This window comes from Eublepharis macularius, chromosome 7 (genome assembly GCF_028583425.1).
Source record: "Eublepharis macularius isolate TG4126 chromosome 7, MPM_Emac_v1.0, whole genome shotgun sequence".
In the NCBI taxonomy this organism is placed as follows: Eukaryota; Metazoa; Chordata; class Lepidosauria; order Squamata; family Eublepharidae; genus Eublepharis; species Eublepharis macularius.
The window spans coordinates 36,175,853-36,197,803 of NC_072796.1; the positions used below are offsets into that span (position 1 = coordinate 36,175,853).

Sequence of the window (21,951 nt, forward strand, 5' to 3'; positions counted from 1 at the left end):
AGACAATATGCAATAAGTTAGGCGGTTTTAAAACAAGAGCCAGGGGTGCGATCCATCCAAAGTGAAGCATTTTGACGTCCCATGAAAAGGAAGTCCTTGTAAACGCAGTGGGTTTTCCGAGTAAAGGCGTGTAGGATCAGCTTGGGAAAAGCCCCGTGATCCAATCTCTTCCATGCCAATGGAGGGGACTTAAAGTGCTCGACTTTCTCTGGATCGTGCGCTTTGTCAAATTCTAGGAACTCCGCCGCCGCCACCAAAACCCCCCTTTCTTTTCAAATCCCAGGGGCCTGTTCGGCCAGCCCGGAGCGGGATTTCCCACAGTCCTGCGTGCCTAGCAAGTTGGCCCGCTCCCATCCGAGTCCCCCTTCACATGGCATCGAGGCTCTTCCTCGGCTATAAGGCCGGGGTCAAGCGCAGGCAGGCAGCTTCGAGAAGGGGAGATCCGAGGCGAGCGGCTGCGATCGCTCAGCGCTGGGGAGCAGCAGCCGCCGCCGCCGCCGCCGCCCTCTGGCCGCCAGTTCGCGGAGCCGCACAGAACCGAAGCGGGAGGGGGGGGGGGTCCTCTCCACGCCGCTTCCTGCGGGTTGCTCTGCTGAAGCCACCGGCGGGGCGTACTTACTGCTGGCTGGCGGGTGGGCCGGGATCTTGTCCGGGAGAGTCCGGGGCGGCTCCTCCGCGGGCCGCGCTCACATCACGCAGGGCTTGATGTCTTGGCAGACGCTTTGGTGGTGATGGTGGTGGTAGTAGGAGCCGCCGGCCGACGGGTGGAAGGACGAGATGCCGTTGAAGTTGAGGACGAAGTCCTTCCTGTCGCACACCGGAGAGGGGTGGTGCTGGTAGCGAGGCAGCCCCACTGCGAAGGAAGAGAGCGAGAGAGAGAGAGAGAGTCACCCGGGGCAAGAGAAGGGGGTGCCCCGCCCCGACTTTGGTTGGATTTGAAGCCAGAACGTATTGAAATGTCCTTGAAACTGACTGTACCGACTCAAACTGCGCAATCCGCCTTGAGTTTCAGTGAGAAAGGCGGATTAGCAATGACATAATAAGCATGACCAGTGCGCATTGCATCTCCCCAGTAAATCACGTGGCGAAAATTTCAGCCCAAGCTCGGGAACGCCTGGCTGCAGTGCTAAACACCCCCAGAAGGAAGTTCCCCTTCTGAGGAAACAGGCCGCACTGGACCAGTCTACTCAAAAGTAAGCAGGCTTCCAGTCCGATCCCATTTTCGGGAGTAAGTCCCCCTTGCCTCGAAATAGTGTCCAAAACTGCAGTCCTGTTAATTAAAAACCCTGTTGAGTTGATTTCAATACATCCTATTCCAGGCTGAGCAAAGGTCGAGTCCGGAAGCACCTTAAAGACCCTTACGAAGTTTCCAGGGACTTCTTGGTCTTTTAAGGTGCTACCGGACTCGAACCTCTCTCTTCTACAGCAGACCAAGGGGGTTGCCACCAGAAACTGTTGGTAGCTGATTTCAGTGGGCTTAGACTGGAGTGCGCTTGCATAGGATTGCGCTGTTTACGCACTTGACACCCTTCTTGTGCAAAGCAAGGGGATCTAACGTTGCTTATCTTTGGTTCGAGCGTGTACTAAACCGATATATCGAGTTCTTTAACGAGACAATCGTAATCTTAATTCTGGCAAGAGTTTATCAATCATCCCCTCCTGGGCCAGGACGCTCCAACGCCCCAGCAGATTTACTGTGGAGCTGCAGTTGTCCCCGCGTTTTCTCGCCCCGCCGCGAAGAACAGGGCTAGAAACTCAGAGAGGGCCCCGGGCCCTTTAAAGTCCCATTAAACCCGTCGGGAAAGAACTGCGGCCATGTCCGTATGGGATGTGCCCCTTATAAAGTGATGGCAAACATCGACTCTGGTTGAAATCAACGGCCTTCACTTTGGTAGGGCCACCTCCTCTTCTTCAGAGAAAAGCTATACATGTAAGGAAATATTCCTGGGAGGGGCTACCGCAGAAGGATGACGCTCGAAGCGCGAGTGTTTGGGATTTAACTTCGGTTTGAACCCCATTGATTGCAGCCCCTTCAGTGCGGGAACCTTCCCAACCCTCCCAAGCGCCCCCCAGCTGGAGCTCCCGCCTTCAGGATGCCCGTTTCCTCCAAGCACATCCCCCGGAGCTCCCTCGATGCAGGAAGGGCCCAAGCGCTGCTCTGCCCAAGGAGAGCCTTTGAGCTGGAAACGGATGGAACAAACGCTTTGAAGCGAAGCCCATTGGCTTTTGTAGAACTTCCGGCCAAGGCAGACGTGCAGCCCAAGTCGCCTTAGGAAGAGGTTCCTTCCTAGCCACAAAGAGAAATGCTTTAGCGGAAAGACTTCCAGGCGGGACGGAAAGGGAAGGAATCAGTTGGAACACTTCCGCTTAAGGGTTCTGCGTTTTTATTACCGGGTTATTTGACTTTCACAGGGTACAGACCGCCTTTCTACAGGGGTTCCTAAGGCGGTTTATTACGCGAAGGCGAACAATAATTAAAAGCAATGAGAATTAAATAAGCACAATGAAGCCTACGGAAGGATGAAAACGGGGGGGGGGGCGGGTTGGTGGCGCAGCTTTTCAATCAAATGGCCATCTCGCTTTCGGAACATTTTTCAGGCTTACTGGCCTTACCGTAAAAGTAGGCACTCAGTGGGACCTCTCTTCGACTCGGGATGATTTCCCCAAACAAATAATGGATCATTTACCTGTTCAAGACAAGCTGGGGCGCGTTATAAGACAAGCTCAGATTGTTGCTCGTGTTCACATGATACAGAGGCTCAAAAGGGCCGTGGTTGGACATTCCATTGATATTAAAGGAGCTTCCCCCCCCCCATCAGGATCACAGCCCCAAGATTACACAAAACCCTGGAAGGAATTTGAAGGGCCTGCATTTCAGTAAGTCCCTGCATCGGGACAATTTCTGGCACCCCCCAGATTACTTCCGATCGTGCAGATGGCTTTGCCAGGAATCAGCAGGAAACGCCTTGCTGGCTCCTTGGTGGCTGGGACATTGGCGCTCCGGCCTGGGCACTTTGGCTCCTTGCTGCAAGCAGATGCAAAAGTCCCTACCTAACCCTACACTGAAATATTGTACACCTGTATACATACTAAACTCTTTGAAAGACGCCTTGCATTTTCTTCCTGCCTAAAAAGTGCTTTGGCGTTGATAGCCTCTCCCTCCGTTGCCCTCTAGGGAGCAGGCTCTTGGGCCCTCGCAGCCTGGGTCGGGTCGGCAGAGGGCGATCCTCCAGCCGCCGCCTGGACATGACAACGGACCAGAGAACAGGCGCCGATTTAAGGCTGAACGTCCCCTTTGGAGTAAACCCCCTTCAGCTAAAGCAGACTCGACTTCCAAACCTTCGCGCACGGGATTGGGCAGTCCCTGCGGACTGCGATGCGTTCCCATTGACGTAAGGGAGAGGAGGGTCCGGCCTGCGAGCTGACCCGGAAGGGAAGGGGCTAGCGGGCCAGGCCGTGCGGGGCTTCGGGGAATCCAAACTCCCGTCGCCCTCGCCCAACTAAAGCAGGGCCGAGGCCGAAGGGGCTCGTTTGCACGGCCTGGGCTCAGTCCTGGCGTCTCGGAAGCGGAAAGGAAGAGCCCGCGACTGCCTTCCGCCCGGCCCTGCTGGATCCCGGGTGCGGGCCAGGGCTTCCTGCGCCAGAGCCGACTTCCCGGTGACCTGAGACGCAGGACTTCTCATTTCCCCAGTCCGAATAAAGGAACGGAAGGGCCCGGGGAAGGCGCTCAAGACGCACCCCCCTCCCCCATTCCCATATTTATCAGTGCGTTTGAAGAAGCTTTGGATGAGGGGAGGGGATGCCCATTTTTGTTTCGGCAAGGGTATGAACAGCTTCGACAACAGGCCTTTCGACCCAGCGGGTAGTGTGGAGTAATGGTTAGAGCTCCCTCCCCCACCTGCCCCTTTGCTCACCCCGGCGCGCTCCCTTTGGTAAAAAGCGATTATTTCGCTGGATTTCCTCCGTCTTTCTAATAACCCGCCTGGTATGCTCCTAATGAAACCGGCGCGCTTTATTGCCGCCCTGATTCAATCAGCTCGGCTCGGTTTAATAGTGTGCGAAAAATGTCCGGCTCCCTCCCTCCGCCGCTTTCCCTTCTAAGCATGCAGGAAAAGACGCCTCTGTTTCCAATCTTGCTCTGCCTTTCGGCGCTGGGCTGGGGGAACAGAAGGAGGCTGCAAAGAGCTCGGCTTTCGCGCTGCTAAACCGTGCAAGATTTGATGCGCTTTACGGACAGATAAAAATCAACTGGAGGCGAAATGGCACCTCTTTCCGCTGTCGGGCGTCTGGTGCGGGGCTCACAGCGGAGTGAAGTTTTTATTGCCTTCATTTCTCCCCAAGGTGGACCCGAAGTGGACCCAACATTCTCCCGTTCTCCACTTTATCCTCACAACAACCTTTTGAGGTACCACTGGCTAGGCTTGTGTGACTGGCTTGAGGTCTCCCAGCTTGGTTTAGAGTGGAGATATTCTGCCGGGGGTTGCGCAGCAACTCTGGTCTGCCACTCTGGCGAGTAAGTGCGCTCCTCTAGGGTCCCGATCCTGAACCCGTCTCCTCGTCTTAAAGGCCGCTGAGCTCCACAACAGAAAGCCGCGATCCATATTAAGAGTACTGGGAAATAACGCCCGCGGCAAACCAGGGGACCTGGTCTATGACAGACAACTGGTATCGCCCCCGGGTTGTCATTGGCCCCTCCAGATCACAGGGGCTTTTAAGGTCGCAATCTAGAAATCACTTGGCAGTAAGCAGCACTGACTCCAGAATTTACTTCCGAGGAAGCATATGCAGCATAGGAAGGTGCTTTCCTTCCTTCTCAGTTTGCCATAGGTGCATTTAAATATGAATAGCTTCGACAACAGGCCTATCTCTGGCCTTCTCCCGCAGGAGTCAGAAGGGATTGCCCGGACAAAATTATTCCTGGTTTTTGTCCCGACGCTCAGGTTGGTATCTATCTGGATGAAGTTTAGGAAACCGTCCATCGACTGTCATCGCTTTGGCAGCAGCTGGCAAACTGTTTGTGTTAAAATAATCCCCTTGGTTTTAAGAGACCTGCCCTGGAGTCAGTTTAGTCACGAATTTCAGATCATGGATCTACCAGAATATCAGTGCTGGGCACGCAGCTAAAGGCAGTCCCGCAATTCTAAGAACACTTTCCGAGGAGTAAGGGCCATTGAATAAAATGGGACTTGCTGTCAAGTAGGTTTAGGATCGCTCCTTCAGCGGCCTAAAGTATTGGTGAGGTTATAGAGAGATGATTGCTTAAAACATGGGCTCTCCCTTGAAACCACCGAAGTAAACTTTCCCGTCTGCAAAGTAGCCTGTTCATCTGTACAGACATGTAGACGTGTGTGTATAGAAATATGGAGAGAGAAATCCCTATTTGCAAGCCTCAGTTTGTTTATCAAACCTTCCAGAAGGCAAGTGAAAAAAAAAAACCCGAAGCAGAAGAGAAATGCATTTTCTCTGTAAATGCTCGATAATGGAACGAACTCTTCCGCTCCTTTAAAACTCTAAGGAATGGGTTGTTTTATCATTCCAAATCCCAGCCTGGAATTTCAGAACCGGATTCATAAGAAGACTCTGGACCTGAGGTAAAGGGGGGAACTTTTGCTTCTGAAGCTTTTAATCCCTTACTCCGAAGTAAAAGCCCCTATTTGCAACCAAGGAAAAACTGCCTTCCCATACTTGAAAGTTCAGCGGAATCGAATGGAGCTGGGTTGCGTTTAGATTCGAATCAAGGAGGTTAGGAGCACAGGAAAAGATCTGAGACCTCCCTTATCTGCCTGTCTCACAGTTTTGCTGTTGGAGGGGCCTAGATGGAAGGGCAGTTTCACTTCACCGTCTCCTCCTTAAAAAAAAAAAATCTCCGAAGGAGCTTCTGGATTCTGAAATCTTTTCCACGAGGGAAGGACTCTGGTTTTCGAATCTCAAGTTTAAAGGGGGGGAGGGGAGAAGGGCTCAGCGGATGATTGACAGCAGGTCGCCGACAAGAAAACCGAGGCAGCGGACAAGGTCGTCTGTATTTGTTACTTGTTGAAATTCCCATAAAATTGAACAAGACCTCGCTCTCATCTGGGTTAAGTCAAGCTCCAATCCCCTTCGGTGTGGTCCAGGCCAGACTGTCTTTGTTTAGTTAACCTTCGAGACCCGCGTTTAAAAGGGCTATTTGGAAAATTTCCCTCCGAAGAGCCCAACATCTTTTACCCATTTGGGTGCCTTATTTTCTCCCTTCGGTCTCTTCCACCCAGGCCCTTTTTAAAAAGCAATATGAGGTGTGTGTGTGTGTGCGTGTCTTCCTTCCCGTTATAGCAATAGTGTCACTTTAGTTAGTTTCTTTTGCAAAGCAAGAGAAAATCCGAAGGGATCCCTCCCCCATCCCTTGAAGATATACAGATACTGTTTCAACCCCAATGAAACTACCTCAAACCTCCCGTGTGTGGGTGGGTGGGTGGGTGGGGGGCTAATTTTTACAAACCCGTTTTGTGATTTTGTTACCCCTCCCCACAAAAAAACCTTCACGACTGAGAAAAGTTGGAAAAGGAAACTAACAAACTAAACAAACTAAGCCACATTTTTTTAAAAAACGCGACCCAGTCAATGTGGCTTCAGCGGAAGAGGCTTGAGCCCGAATTTAACTTTCCTGTCGATATATCAGTGGGGTGTAAACTTCAGCCTTCCTCTTTTACTTTCCGAGGTGCGCCCCCCGCCCGAGCTGGATGTTTCCCTCCCGCCATTCTCACTGAGAAAAGCTTAGCCCGTTTTAAAAGGACACCGTCCCACTCAGCAACGGGATCCTGGCCCCTGTTTACTCGGAAGTAAGCTCCGTTGTGCTCAAGGGAAAATACTTCCAACCAAGTAAGTATATTTAGGACTGCAGCCATACCGGGTAATACCAGGCACGTTTACTTGGAAGCAAGTACTACTACTACCGAACTCAATGAGGTTTACTCCAAACCCAAAGACTTGTGGCCTCTATTTATGGATGCTTAAGAAGACCTGAGAAAACCTGTAGCCATATTTTAGCAGTTTAGCGGGGGCTGGGGTGTGTGTGTGTGGATTTGGATCTGGAATCCGCCTTAATAAGAAGAACGGCTTCTTCAGTCCTCTCCTGAGAGATCTTCCGGCAGGCATATTAGCAGTCCCCTTAAGGGCCGGGGGGGGGGGAAACAAGCAGGACAGGGCTGCCTTCCGAAGAAGAATTGCGCCTTTCTAAGCCTTGATTTCCCGAGCCCAAGGACTCAGTTTAGGATTGCACTTAGAAGCCGACGCAGGCCTGCCTGCTAATTCGCGCTGACCCCGCATTCGCCTTGACACCGACCTGGTTTTATTAAGACTGTCACAAGGACGGCCCGGGGCTATATTCTTCTTCTTTTTTAAAAAAATCCCCACCTCTCCTCTCCAACTGCCCCGGGGCTGTTCTCTGAACAATGGGCCCATTTTCCCCCCTAGAAGCAGCTTTTGTTTTCTCACGCCGAAGCGGCTGTTTTCAGAGAAAACACCAAGAGGGCCGCGCATCGGGGCAGCTTATCTGACAGCTGAGCAAGAAGCCAGTGGCGAGTCCTCCCCCCACCCGAGCCTCCTGCCCGGGGATTCGGCCTCTCCTCCCGTTTCCTCCTCTAAACCATCCAACGGCCACCTGAGAGGGGATCGATAGCGACGGGAGGCCTGCCTAAGGGAAGGACACCCGCCCGGCCGCGGCCGCGACGGACCCCTCTGCCACCCCCTTCTCTTGGTTTCCTTGGCCTTTACTTCCAAGTAAGTGTGCTTAGGATCGCAGCCAGACCCTTTCCCATAGAACGTCGCTTGGCTCGCCAAAGTTTTCACTGGCAGGAACCAAAGCGGCGGCTCTGCCCCCTCCCTCTCCTGCAAGGATCCGGCCCGTTCAGCCCGAAGTCCGGCTCTCCCAGGGCTCTGCGCGAATCGAGGCCTTTCTTGGACAAGAGGAGGACGGGAGACCTAGCTAGGCGGCGTCTACCTGGACGTCGGTTAGATTCATTCCCGGTCAATGTGTTGGAGGGAGACCGGACAAGAAAAGAACCGACTTCCGGAACGTGCACTCAGTTAAACATGTTTAGCATGACCCAACACCTTTCAACAAACAATCGGCTTTCAAGAAAATGGGCCTGATCCAGCTTTGCTGCCTGTGGAGCCCGGTGGCACCATCCGCTCTCCAGGAAGCATTCCCACCAGTCTCAGACCCGTAGGTCAGGCCAGGACTGGAGGAACAGGCCCTCACCAGCTGCGGCATTGGGGGGGGAGGGGTGTTTAACGTCTTCTGGGCCGGTGCAGGACAAATGCATCAATTTGCAACCCGCCCCCAGCGCCATTGACTTACAAGGCACTTTCTTCCGAACATGCCTGCTTAGCACCCGCTTCTTAGGTTAGGGTTTCAGGCCAAGATAGGAAAGTCAGTGACAGGCGAGGGAATAACGCTGCATGAGGTTACAGAGAAACCCGTCGACTGCCATTTTCACTTGTAAGGCCAATGGATTTGGATGGGGCAGTGAATAAAATCGCCCCCCCCCAGCCCAGGCAGGCGGCGACCCCCCCCCCCCGTCGAGTAGGGAAGAAATCCATTGGGCTTACTCGCAGTTCAAGCGGACTGAAGGAGTGTTAGGTGGGGGGTGGGAAGGGCGGCCTCGGTACCTGAAAGGTCTTCCCTGCCGTTCTGGTGCAGATAGCTTTGCTCCAGCGAATAGGAGGCCACTCCGGAGTGGAGGCCGGAGGGGGCGGCGGGGGTGGGCGGCGGCGGCGGCAGGCTCTGCTGCTTGAGATAGGGCGAGGCCCCCGAGGAGGCCCAGTGTCCCGCGGGGCTGCCGTAGGGCGAGTGGCACTCGATGGCGCTGGCCATGGCTGGCGAGGAGGGCACGGGACTGCTGCTGCTGTCGGGCCCGTAGTCGGCGCCGTTGGCGGGGACGGGGCAGCTGGCCATGTAGGTGGAGCCCGGGCTGGGCGACATGTGCGGGACGTGGTGGGCTTCGTAGGCGCCAGCCTGCATGACGTCCAGGGGGCTGTAGCCGTTGGGGTGGCAGCCCAGGGGGGCGGCGGGGGGCGCCTGGAAGTCGAAGCCCTGCGGCAGGAAGCCCAGGCCGTTCATCATGCGGTACATGGTGGGCTTGAGCGCCTGGCATTTCCTTCGGAAGCCGCGCGGGCGCCGTCGGAAGGAGCCCTCCTCGAACATGAACTCGCTGGCCGGGTCGATGGTCCAGTAGTGGCCCTTGCCCGGCCGGCCCAGGCCCTTGGGCAGCTTGATGAAGCACTCGTTGAGCGAGAGGTTGTGGCGCACCGAGTTCTTCCAGCCCTGGTAGGCGCCGCGGAAGAAGGGGAAGCGCGCCTGCAGGAACTGGTAGATCTCGCTCAGCGTCAGCCGCTTGGACGGCGAGCTCTGGATGGCCATCACGATCAGCGCGATGTAGGAGTAGGGCGGCTTCTCCGGCCGCCGCAGCCCCGAGCTGGCCTTCTTGCCTTTGGACGGCGCGGACGAGGAGGCGGCGCTGCTGTTGCTGCTGCTGCTGGACGTCTCCAGGGCTGGCGGCGCGGGCGGCGGCGGCGGCTGGCTCATCAAGGCCGGGCTGCGAGGCACCGGGGCCCCGATCTCGGAGCTCATGGAGGCTGCTCCTCCTGGGCCACCTCCTCAGCGATCTGGACGCGGCGCCCCGAGCATCCCTCCCTCCTTCTTGCGCAAGCCTCCCCCTTCACGCCAGCCCAGCGCCCCCTCCCCTTCCCGAGCCTGCTCTCGCTCTCCGCCTCCGCTCTCTCTGCCCCCCACCTGGTGGCCTTTAAAGAAGAGGAAACCCACGGGGGAAGGGGGGGGGGAAGCCTCGCCGCTTTTGCGTAAAGGCTGCGCGGCCAAACAGAACCCGCGGGCGCCGATCAGGGCCTTAAAGCGGGCGCCTGCCGGAGGAACTCCCCCTCCCCTTCCCCGAAGCCTCCTTCCCCAATTGCGGCCGTCCGAGAGAGGGAGGGGGAGGGAGCCGGCTAGGCGCAGCTCCCTCCAGCTGGCCCGCGTCCCCTCCCGCCTCCAGTCCGCAGGGCTGCCCGCCGAGGTTCCACGGCCGCCTGGCTGCCGTTCTCAGTACACGCCATTCTGCCATCCATCCAGGCCCCGTAGACAGTTACTCGCGGAGCTTCCCAGCCGCACGGCCAGCGCCAGGCTCCGAAGGTATCCTGGACAACCCTCCCTTGCCCTCCTCTTTTGCCGGGCTCTTAGCGTGGGGACGGTGGCCGATTTTGGCTAGCTGGAGGAAGCCCTCGGGTTTTTTTTTTAAAATCCGCGCAGGAAGAATAATTAGGCTCCCGGGGTTCAGGAAGATGGGAGGTACCTGTCTGGGCAATAAAAAAAGATCTCAAAAACAGCCGTAGTTGTTCCCGAGCCCCCAGGTGCGCCGAGATATAATAAAAATCGCCAAACCAGCCCCGTTTTTAAGTGAAGCCAGAAGGTCCGTTTAAAAATCGCATATTCTTGCCCACCAAAAAAAATTGCCCTTGGCTCAACACACGCCAGGATTGTAGGTTTACAGGCTGATCAGGGAGTGCCTGTGTAAGTTACACGTCTGTGAAGAAGACAAGCGCCGCGATCCTAAACCGCGTGGTCCCGCACCGCAGCTCTCGACCTAGAGTTAATGGTTCCGGATTGGAATGCATTGGCGGAGGCATCTGCAGGAGTAAAATGAATGGCCTCGGTGGAGGACAGTGAACATCCTCACTGAATGGAGAGCGATTCTAAGTCAAATTACTATACTTACTTCCAGTGGATGCCAAAAAGTCGCAGAGGGTTAGTCTGAGGGGGAATTTGTACTGCGGTTATATCTACGCGCCCTTCTAGAATCCCATAGAGAAGGAGCCCGTTCAAAGCCCAGTTTTACATATTTCTTAAATCCCTTCGACCTGGGCTGCTCTCTTAAACAAGCCGGGGAGACTAAGCACCATTACTCCCATTTCACAGATGGAGAACTGAGTCTCTCAGTGTGTCCACGGTTCAGATTTGCTTATTGGACCTCTACTAGAGGTGACTGTTCTTTGTCCGGTGGACTTGGCACTGAGAGGCAACAGGCGATCGAACTCTTGTCTGCGGAGAAGGGAAGATAGAGGATGTGCTCCTAAGTGAACTGTGTGGCTGTGACGTTTTCTATATTCGATCACAAGTTCAAATGCAGTCTAACCAACTAGAGGTGGGGGGAAGGGAAGGAGTGTGGGTGGGTGGGTGAGAGAGAAGGCAGCAACCCGTTTGATTTTATTCCCATTTTATTAGCGGGAGAACTGAGACCAAGAAGGAAAGGGAGAGTTGCCCAACACGAATCCACCCCGGAATATGACGTCGCCCAGCCATGTCCCTGGGCCAAGGCCAGGTAAAGAGTAACTCTGACCACAATAATCGCGACCTCCGCTCCCACGAACCATGACCCGCAGCGCTCTGATACATCCACTTGGAAGGGAGCCCCATTGCGTCCTGGAAAGTTTGCTTGGGATTGGAGCATCAAATTGCAATCGTCTGTATTTGGCCTCGCAGCAGTCCAACCAGGCAAGTCACACGACTTCCCATTGCATGCGACCAGGGATTCCGACGTGTTTCAACCTCAGGGTCGCCGAAGTCTCGGGATTTAGGTGGTCGGGTGCAGAATCCAACCAAAGAGAGGCCCCCTAGTTGCAGGGGGAACGCCCGAAGCCTTTGCTCAGCTGCCTCGCTGAAATCAATCAGAAAGCGTCAAGCATGACAGTTTACCGAGTCTTTTTGTTCATTCATTGTAAGCGTATCTGTGACTTGAATCGCGTGCCTTACGAGTTCACGTCCTCCGAACAACTCCCTAACCTCGGGTCACCCTCGCGGTTTGTCCCCATTGTACAGACGGGGACACTGAGCCTGGGGGCCGCTGGCCCCAAGTCCTTCCGATGCCCTGATGTTTCCTGCCTCTGGACCCAACAATCTCCTCTCCGCTTGGGGGGGGGCATGGAAGAACCCCCGGAGCCTGGGGAGGGGGGGTCAGGCGTGGCTCCCACCGGTGTCTGCCCGCAGGAGTTCACGGGAGCCAGGCCTTCCCCTGCCCTGCCTATGGATAACTAGACAGCAAGGAGGAGAGAGCTGGCCGGGCCTCCCCTTGCTAGTTCTCCAAGCTTTGCTCGGAAGCCTTGGATCAGGCCGCCCCGGAATAGCAGTGCTCAGGCTGGGCTTTGCCACCTCTGCGGGAACCGGGCCGGGAGCTCGGCGGAGCTCGGCAGAGGCGCCGGGGGGGAGGCGGAGGGGCGGGCTGCTGGTCCCAGACAGTGACCCGGGGCTGAGTGGAAGCAGGCTTTTTCCATCAAGCCTCTGCCTGGCCGATACCACCCACGGCGCCCCAGTGTCAGTTTACCGCCCTGAGCCGGGCTCCTTTTCCCTAAGCTCCGCCAGTAATTAGACAAAGCAAAGCTAAATTAACTGAACAGGCGTCGACAGCTTCCTCCAGATCCCCGCCTCTCCGTCCCTGGGAAGAGGGCTCGAAAATGGCCTGATTGTACCTGAGAATCAGCTAAGAAAACACGGCTAAGCCCCGCGATGTTTATGACACGACTGAAGCCAAAGAAAGCGGGGAGAGGGGCTGGGGGGGGGGAGAATCACTGCCCTGTCACCAGGCGTGTTTGCCTTGCGGCTCTTGGGGGGGGGGGTCCTTCCTTTCCACAGCCCACTGGGCCATGGTGTTGCTGATCCCTTCGGAGAATTGTGCAGCCCACCGAATGTCGGGCCCTTTTCGTTTCCGCGGCATTTCGCCTGCCCAGCGCCGCCTCCCTGAATGACAACCGAGTTCCTGCCCTCTTGCTCGGGTGACCTTTTGCTTCCACGGGTCGTTTCCCTGGCAAAGGGCAACTGAACGCCCCGGATGAGTCCAGCGTTTGCCCTGAAGTGCCTCCAAACTGCTGACCACGTTCGCAGACCATTTCTTCCCCCACTCTAATGGGGTCCGGGTAGGGGCAACGCAAATTAATTTCTAGCTGCGTTTTTGGGAGCGGGAGGGGAATCGAACAGGACCCTTTTCACGGTCTGTGATCTCTGGAACAAGGATTGTCTTATGGGAGTATTTTGAGTCTGGTAAATTCTGCCTTTGTGACCTGGGTGGGATAGATATCCTCTGAACGCCAGTTTGGTGTAATGGTTAAGAGCCCGGGACTCTAATCTGGAGAGCCGGGTTTGATTCCCCACTCCCCCGCTTGAAGCCAGCTGGGTGACCTTGGGCTGGTCACAGTTCTCTGGAGCTCTCTCAGCCCCACCCACCTCACCGGGCGTCTTGTTGCGGGGGTAATTATAGCATACTTGGTAAACCACTCTGAGTGCGTGTTAAGTTGTCCTGAAGGTATATAAATCGAATGTTGTCGTTGTTTCCAAATAGAACTGTCATTTGCATTTCCCATATCGGAGAGATTTTCATCCTCAGTGGCAACTAAATAATATTGGCATGCACTATATAATTCATATTGTATAAATACAATAAACAAAGGTGTCTATATAATCATCTTGGGTTGGCTGTGAAGTGTAGGAAGGAAGTACAGAGGAATTTTAATACATAAAATGAATAATAAAGGAGGCGTGTATGTAAAAATATGATTGTGTGTATGTAGCGATGAGTTTCGCAGGCATTAAAGTAATTTGACCAGCACCCCCATCCCCCAAACATTTACTTTCTATCAGATCCCGTCGCTTTCAGTGGGATTAAGTTCCACGGAATACACGAATCTTCTGATGTATAATGTTCACGTGTATTTAAAGTACAATTCCTACTTAGTTTGAACTCATCCTGTTATTCTCACCATCTTACCAGTGAAAAAACAAAGCCCCCCTCCCCTTAATATTTGGTGGTGTGTAAATTGAAAGCACCAATCGGTAGTTATTTCCAATTAGTTTAATCCGAATTAAAGTCGTAGCAGACCTTTGGGGGAACGTTTGCCTTCGCTTCCATCCCAATCAGCTTGACAGAAGATCAAGTTCTAAGTGTCCTGGCAAGGGAGGAAGCCCTCATGAACTCAAAGGGACCAGCTCTTGCGAAAATACTTGTAAGAATTCGGTCACTAGAGTCACTAGAAGTCCATCTGCTGTTGACTTCAGCGGCACGCATTTAAGGCTGCAATCCTAAATTTGATGTGGAAATAAATCCCATGGGGCTTATTTTTCAGTGTTGCATGATCGATGTAGAAGGGTTTTCTTTTTTTAAAACTCTACTGGGAAACGATCCCAATTGATGGCTAAAATAACCAGCGCCGGCCGCTCCCTCCAGCCTCCTCCAAGAGATAATAACTGGTCCAACCGTCTCTATCGCTCTTTGCAGAGAGGCGACCCAGCACGAGGCGTGGGAGGTAAAGCGGGAGCTTGGGCTGCTCGCAGAGGCCGCTCCCTACCTGTGTACATTTCACTCCCTCCCGGGCTGCCCCCCAAAGGCGCACGCAAGGGAATCCTTGGGCGGACTTAATTGGGCGGCTAGGCGCTTCCCCGGGACCGGGTCGCTTTCAAGGGCTCCTGATTAGCCCGCAGCTCCGGTGCTGTTTGTTTGGGCTGGGTGTATCACGTTCGAGGCGGATCCCGCCGATGGAAAGCCAAAATGGTTTGTTTGACCAAAACAGGCGGAAATGAAACTTGGGGCTGATTTGGTTACTCAGATGTTGCTGCTCTATATAAACCGCCGCGCTCAGCCTAGGAAATCGCTTCATTATTGCAGGTTTCAGTTTCTTGCCTAGAATGCGCTTTCCTTTTGGCATCTGGGACTAGGTAAATAAAATAAAGGAGACGGAACCGGTGGTGAAAAAAATGAAACAACAGTCTGAATATACTGCAATCTCTCTCTCTCACACACACACGCACACGCACACGCACACGCACACACAGCAGGTCCCCCCCCCCCAGTTAAACCTGAGACTGCAAGCTAAACGAATTCTTCCGGTCGAAGAAACGAAATGCCTCCAGGCCTTGAGGATTTCCCCCTCTACTGTCAGCTTCAGGTCCTTATGAAGCCGGCGTGTGTTCAAACGGGTTAATATTTATGGGAGAAGAAAAAGAAGCAGAAAGAGAGGGGGAAAGAAATGGCGTGGTTGCTCCATTGGACTTACTTTGGTACAAGAGGATGCAAGCTCTCCTGTGTCATAGAACTCTTCGTCATGAAAATGGGGAGGAGGAAGAAGAAGAACGCGCCCTCGAGTCGCAACCGACCCATCCGCGGGGCGTTCCGGAAATAGCTGGACCTTATATAAACCCCGGAGGGTGCGCGCCAGGTTGCAAGCAAATGAGCAGTGTGTTCTCGCTGGAGCTGGCTTGTTGTTGTTTACAACAGAGTGCGGGGGCTTCCCTTAAGCAGAAGAGAGGTCCCTGCTTCGGCGGGCTTACCGTCTAAACTTGAGGGTGGGGGAGCGGATCCAGCCCCACAGAGAGGACTGACCGTCGGTCCCAAGAAAAGTGACGGAACTGGAGGGAGTTTTTAAAAGGAAGCCTTCATGCCCAGTGTTGCCGCCGCCTGTCTGCAGCCTCTCTGCTCCCTTCAGCCTCTTCTTCGGACCTTGCGCGTCCACCTCCGCCTGTTTATTTGAACAGCTCTTCCGCTTTGCACAGACTTATGTCCCAAGCAGGGAGCTTTTTATAGCCAGTCCCTTCCTGAGCAAGGCACAATGCGCTCGGCCAGCAGGTTTCATCCCTGGGTCTCGCTTAGAAAGCGCCTGATGGTCTCCGGTTGGTCCTGAACGCGGGGCGGGGGGGGGGCGGGTTGCAAGGCTTTGCGCTCCTTTGGATCCTATCCTAATTAGGATTGGATCCCATTGGGCCTGATGCCAACGTGTGTGGATGTGCCATCAAGTCACAACTGACTTCTGGCGGCTCCAGCCAGAGCCGTCCAAGGCAAGCGAGAAGCAGAGGTGGTTCGAGGCCAGCGCCTTCCCCCGCAGAGTCTTCCTCGGTGGTTGCCAATGCGAGTCCTGCCCCTGCTTAGCCTCCGAAATCTGACGAGGTCGGACTACAGCAGGCCACCTGCCCTTCCACTCGGCCTAGTAGATCCCGCTGATTTCGCTAGGAGCGAGCAGCCTCTTTGGAACCCGGGGCCTCTGTCTTTAGCATGCCTGGAGAGGCAGCCGGAGGCAGCCTGTCAATTCCCAAGCGACTGCTTTCGGCCTGGTTTTACTCGAGTATAGCAGGCGAAGGGAGTAAATCCCTTGGTGTAAATCGTGACCCTGTAGGCGTCTGACTCTCAGCCCAGCCGGCTGCCCCGAGTCTGACCTGCAGGCGAGTGATCGATCGCTCAGCATGAGGACTCTGCCGGGCAGGCGGATCTTAAAAGCAGTTAAGGCCGCGGAAGGCTGTGGCTTGAGCGGATCTCTGAGCCGAGAAATGCTACTTGTGGATGGGCAATTTTCGAAAAGGAGAGCCATCCGCCCTGCGGAGGGGAGGCCTTAAGGGCAAACTTGCTCTTCTTCGGAGTTTTTCAAAAGGGGCCCACACCCACCTAGGCCCCGAGATGTTGGTTTCTGTGTGACAGAAAGTCCCCGAGGACGTGGAGGGACCAAGTTATCACACCTCGTGCCTCAATATCTTGCGGCAAGCCCGATCTTGTCAGATTTCGGAAGTGAAGCTGGGTCGGCCCTGGTGAGTAACCAGAGTCGCAGGCAATGGCAAACCACCTCTGTTAGTCTCTTGTCTAGAAAACCCCAGCGGGGCTTACCATAAACCGGCTGCTGGCTGACGGCCCTTTCCACCCCCGCCACAAGGTCAGCACCTGACTATGAAAATCTTCGTAGCGAGCCTGCGGCAGGGAGATCAACCTACCTCTGGGCTCAAAGGATCTCAGCCTCGCCTACCTTGGGCTCCGGGGAACTTTATAACACACCCAGGGGTCATTCGGCCGACCTGCAGCCCGGCACCGATCCTGCCCGTTTTTACTGGGAAGTAATGTCGCCCCAGGTTCGATGATATCTAACTAATGTATAGGATCGCAGACTGCAAAATTAATCTCAACTGGATTTAATTCCAGTTGAAATCCACAAAAGCGATTGGCCGAAGGTCCCAGTTTGCGCGCTGCTTTCGCTGGGATTTGGAAGGAAGGGCGCTTTGACTCTGGACGCCTCATAGCGTGGAAGTCGAATTGGTTTTCAAGGCTGGCTGTTGGGCCTGATCTCACACTTTCTAAGCAGCAGCTCCCAAAGAGAGGCGTCTAGGGTGTCAACCTTAAATGGGAGCCCGACCCTTGGTCCAGCCTTGCGCTGCCTTCTTAGACCCCGGAGACTAGTGGGCGAGGCTCGAGCAACATCCGCTCAAAGGCTTCGGTCAGACCTCGCTTGTGGCTTTGCCTCGCTTGTGGCAGCAGGTGGAGAGTATCTCTGAGAACTTGGAAGGGTGGGGAGGGGATCTCGGGCGGCCTCTTTTGCGGTCAATACCTGAGTTTGAAGGCGCCCGGGCTGATGTTAAGGGTTTGGGCAAAACGGGCCATGCAAGAGGCAGCGTGGTGTAGGGGCTAGAGTGACGGACTAGGACCTGGGAGAGTTCTACGTTTGATCCCGGCTCTGCCATGGAAGCTCGCTGCATATCCTTGGGCCAGTCAGACATTCTCTTCCTGACCTGCCTCAGGTAGAAAATGTGTGGATTCTGCCACTAAGTCTTTCCGTCTCTCTTCATCGAGCCAGTGTCCTTCGCTGGCTGGCACGTTCTGATTCAGGTCCATTTGTGAGTTTTTCCTGGGCTGCTCAATCTGCCATTACCGGTTCACACGTAAACTGAAGCCCTGATGCTTCCAGTCCCTGCATAAAACTGCATTTGCGAGCCAGTCCCTAGTTGGTGGATTGGTTCACGCCCCCCCCGGCCCCCTTTGTATTCAGGCTGGTCAGCTATTAGTCAACCCGCGGGATTGTCGTGGGGTTACAGGAAAATCGGGCGAAGTTGGGGGTCTAACCGGTGTGGTGAGTTCAGGATCAAGCAGCGGTAACTCCTCCGGACAGAGGCGGCCTTGAGCGGCTAAGGAATGTGAACTCGACGCTTAACGGTGGGCGTGGAGATTCTGACCCGGTTTAGGATGCGGAATGCCCCTGCAGCTGCCAAGCCCGAGCCTTGGTCTGTCCAAGTCAGTCTCTCCTACTCTGGCTGGCAGCCGCGGGTCTGCCACGTCCCCTGCGCTCTTCAGCTGGGGGCGCCAGGGAATGAAGCGGGCACCTTCTGTGTGCGGGCAGATGCTCTGCCACCGAGCCCAGGCCCCGCGGACTACGGAAAGGCCGGCCCGGCTTCCGGGCTCCCGGAGCCCGGCGGTGTGGATTTGGTCTGCCTCGGCGCGTTCGGGCCCCGCAGCCGCTCCGCCTTCGCTCTCTTGCCCAGGACGCCTCCCCTGCGGCGTGCTGCGAAGGCGCTTCTCGGCTTTCACTCCGCCCGCGGCAAAGTTTCAGACCGGCGTTCCTTGCCGGTGTTCCCATCACCCCGACGTTCATGCTGGGCGAACCCGCGGCGGGGGGATGAGAGGCCCAGCTGCCAGGCCGCGAAAGAGGCGGCCTTCGGGCGGGAGAGCAGGGGGATCGCGTCGACACTTTCCTACGCGAAGCGCAAGAGAAAGCGTGACCTGCGGGTCTCGTTCACACGTGCACTTGCATCGCCGGCATTCCTGATGACGTTGAACGAAACTCCACTGGATGTGCGCTCCAAAAGCAATAGGGGAAGGCCCGTTCAAGCAGGCAAGAGACTTGCACGTGAGAAAACGAGTCGTGTCGCGAACCAGACACCGAAGGAAGAACTTTCCTTACGAAGACAACCCCCGCTTTCATCAGCTACCCCGTAAGAAGGAGAAAGGCCACGCACGTCAGGAGAGAAAGAAGGGGGCGCCCCTTGGAAGAAACGGAAGGCTAAAAAAACTTGTATTTAAGCAATCCAGTTTTTTTTTTTAACCGCCTGAAATCTGGAGCCTTCCGAGTGGGGAGGCTTTGCTAGGATCCAGCGAGGTCTGGCTGCTGTTCCTCCTTCTGCCTGTAGGCCGCCTCCCTTCCAGGGAGCTCGGGGCGGCACCCCTGGCCCATTCCTCCTCCTGCGCACCCGCGATTGCCACAAACTGCAGGGAGGAAGAACGGCCGGCCCCTGCCCCGCCGCAAGGGATCGGAAGGCGGCCCTCCCCCTCCAACCAACCAGGCCGCCCTTCTTCCTCTTGCGGCGGGGGCCCGGGAGAGATTTGGCTCGGGAGCGATGTCGCCTCCCCAGCCCTGTAGGCAGCTCAGCCCCAACCCAGCCCGGGCTCTGAGCCCCGGGGCTCCCCAGCTGCGACTCCCGGAGCACCGGAACCGGACTTGGGCCTCGAGAAGAGCAGAGCCCCGAGGCCGGAGGCCTGTCTTGGGGGCCCGAAGCTCCTTCGGAGGCGCCCAAAGCACCCCCCGGCTTTGCCTTTGGCTTGACAGGGGAGGAAGGAAAGCGAGCGAGCGGGGAGCTTTGGGCCTCGCCGCGACCCTCCGGTTTGGTTCGGGAGCCCGTGAGGGAAGCGGCCCCGGGAAGGGCCCGCCACACCTCTTTGCTGGGCAGGCTGGCGAGCGGGTTTGGCCGCGCCGGGCATGGAAGTCCGCGGGAATGGGTGCCCTGCGCTTTGGCTGGAGCTCTGGCTTTGGCGCGCCTCCGCCTCCCGGGTCCAAAACTGCTTTGCAGTAACTCGCCTTCGGTCAAATGCGCGGTGGGGACACAGGCGGGACCCAGTCCTCCGGGGAGCGAAATCCCGGGGGATTCAATGGGGATCCCTCCAAACCAATCGCATTTCCAAGAGCCCTCCAAAGCGCCCAGTTAAATCCCACTCAATCTCTCGCATCTTTACTCGGAAGTAAATAGGATTCAGTGGGATTTACTTCCAAGGAGGGTAGGAGTTGCAGTGCAGCCTCCAAGGTATATTGGGCTTGTTGTTGGGATGGCCCCGCTTGGATGAACAAGGAAAGGAGGCGAGGAATCGCTTCCCGCGATTGGTTCTGGAACCCCGCTGTATAGCCACATCTCGCCAGATCTCGGAGCTTAGCAGAGTCGGTTCTTGGATGCGGGATCCCAAAGGAAGTCTCTACCGAGGAAGGCATTGGCAAACCACCTCTGCTTCTCACTTGCCTGTGAAAGCCCCTGGCTGGGTCCCCATAAGCGACCTGATGGCACACACAGAGACACACTGGAGAACCTCTGCATGTGTTTGTGTGTGTGTAAAGTCATTGGGCATGACTGAGAAGTTTTCCTACTTCAGGCCCACTGGAATGAAAGGAGGGATCTTGCCGGTTGTGGGAACGATCCGACCAAAGTTCAGTCCAACCAGCAGCAGACTAATTCGGATTTATGTCCCATTTAGTTCAATGGGATTTATTTCCAGAGAAGTATGTTCAGGTTTGCTATTTACCTTTTCATTTGTTTCAGTGCGTGTACTCAACACCGATTTAAATCAAATGCCCTTAAAGCTAACGGGCCGATCCCGAAGATTTAGCGTGACCCCGCCCCAGTCCCCCAACCGATTTCCAGCCACGCACTTTGAATTGGGTTTCTGTCTGGTTATTGTGTCACGTTTTATTTACACAGGCAAAGGATGCCCGGACAAAAGACTCCCCCGCAGCCCGGGCAACGTCAGAGCAGTTTTTTTATATTTTGGGAAGGGTTATGTTTCCTTCAAAAGGGCAGCTTTATATCCTGACCGCGGCAGGGGGTCTATTTTGATGCTCCGGGAAGTTCATATAGAACTAAGCACATTGCAGACTTGAAAAGGGCCGTGGAAGGGCGAGGGCGAAGGACAGCGCGGAACAGAGCTGTCGGGCAGAGGGGGGTAGCACCGTGGCCGAGATAGCTTGAGGCTGCAAGAATCAGCCGGGGAGAGGAATTCCAGTGAAATTAGCCGAGTGCTTGGATTGGGATAGCTCCGAACAGCAGCACATTTCTTAACCAGAACTGCCGCCATCGCCATCCTAATTCTATTCACACCCCTTTGCCCATCTTAAAATCAAACCGAGTTTCATTCATTCGAAATAAGGACAACCTCCTAGTTTTCTGCTAACTACTATCAACCCGATTTAGCAAGATTTTCTGTGAGAGTGGACAATAATGACCCTTCAAGTCAGTAATTAACAATTTTATCTTTCCTTATACATGGGCGACTGAAGTGGTTTTGTGAACGTTTGATTCAATGTAAGTTCCCAAACATAGCATCCTAAACCAGTTCTATCTGGAGCCGATGATAGCTTAGAGCATGGTCTCTTATATGAAGCAAGTCTGCCTGAAGGTAAAATTGACAGGCTAGGGCTTGATGGTCAAATTTTGAATAAAATTATCTTTCAGATATGGAATGGCTATTAAAGATTTTGGGAAGATGGGTATATAGACAGATCAAGTTGCTCGAAATGTTTACCCGATTTATGGATGAACCACAGATGGGCACATGAATTATTAGGAAACTTTGAGTCGATGAGCAAGGTTCCGGTCCAGTAGCACCTTAAAAGACCAACTAGATTTCCGGAGTATGGGCTTTCGAGAGTCAAAGCTCCTTTTGCAATGCGAAGTGATATATGAATGTTCTTTGTAGGGATTAATCAGAGAGGGCTACAAATCACCTCCTTCCACTGGCCCACGGACACCATCTGTTCATGCCTAGGCAGGCCACCAGAGGGCACTCTACTCTTGCACTGCGTGATGCATGACATCTTACACGACCTTGGTTGCCTCTTAGCAACGGCATCTGCTTCTACAGGGTAGGCAGTGACTGTCCACAACTAAGTTCTCCATTTTTATCACCATGCTTTAAAATCCAGGGATCTCTTTGGAATGGTGGCGTGTTTCTATTTATACAGGCCTCCTCTTGATCCACCATCTACATAAGCTGATTTACATCCAAAGCCACAACTCAAGAGAGATGGGAAGGCTCTCTTTGATTTAAGCCAAACTAATCTCTCCCACTTCCCATTCCCCAGTCACTGGAAAATATTCCTCTGCTGATCAGTGTGATCTGCAATGTTGAGGAGCAGCTTTGAATACTCAAAAGT

General features: G+C 54.7%; 1 protein-coding gene across 1 annotated transcript; it reads right to left on the reverse strand.

Moving 5' to 3' along the window:
* Nucleotides 1-626: 626 nt before the first annotated feature.
* FOXF2 (forkhead box F2) lies at nt 627-9,607 on the reverse strand. The gene is made up of 2 exons (XM_054985492.1): nt 8,647-9,607; nt 627-853 (listed from the first exon to the last, which is right to left on the reverse strand). Exons 1-2 carry the CDS (start codon nt 9,605-9,607, stop codon nt 687-689), a joined length of 1,128 nt encoding a protein of 375 aa, XP_054841467.1. The 3' UTR covers nt 627-686.
* Nucleotides 9,608-21,951: the final 12,344 nt, after the last annotated feature.

Coding starts and splice junctions, on each gene's coding strand:
- FOXF2 (XM_054985492.1), bottom strand. CDS start 9,607: ATGAGCTCCGAGATCGGGGCCCCGGTGCCTCGCAGCCCGGCCTTGATG. Junction 854..8,646: donor CGGCAGGGAAGACCTTTCAG/GTACCGAGGCCG, acceptor CTTCCTTCGCAG/TGGGGCTGCCTCGCTACCAG.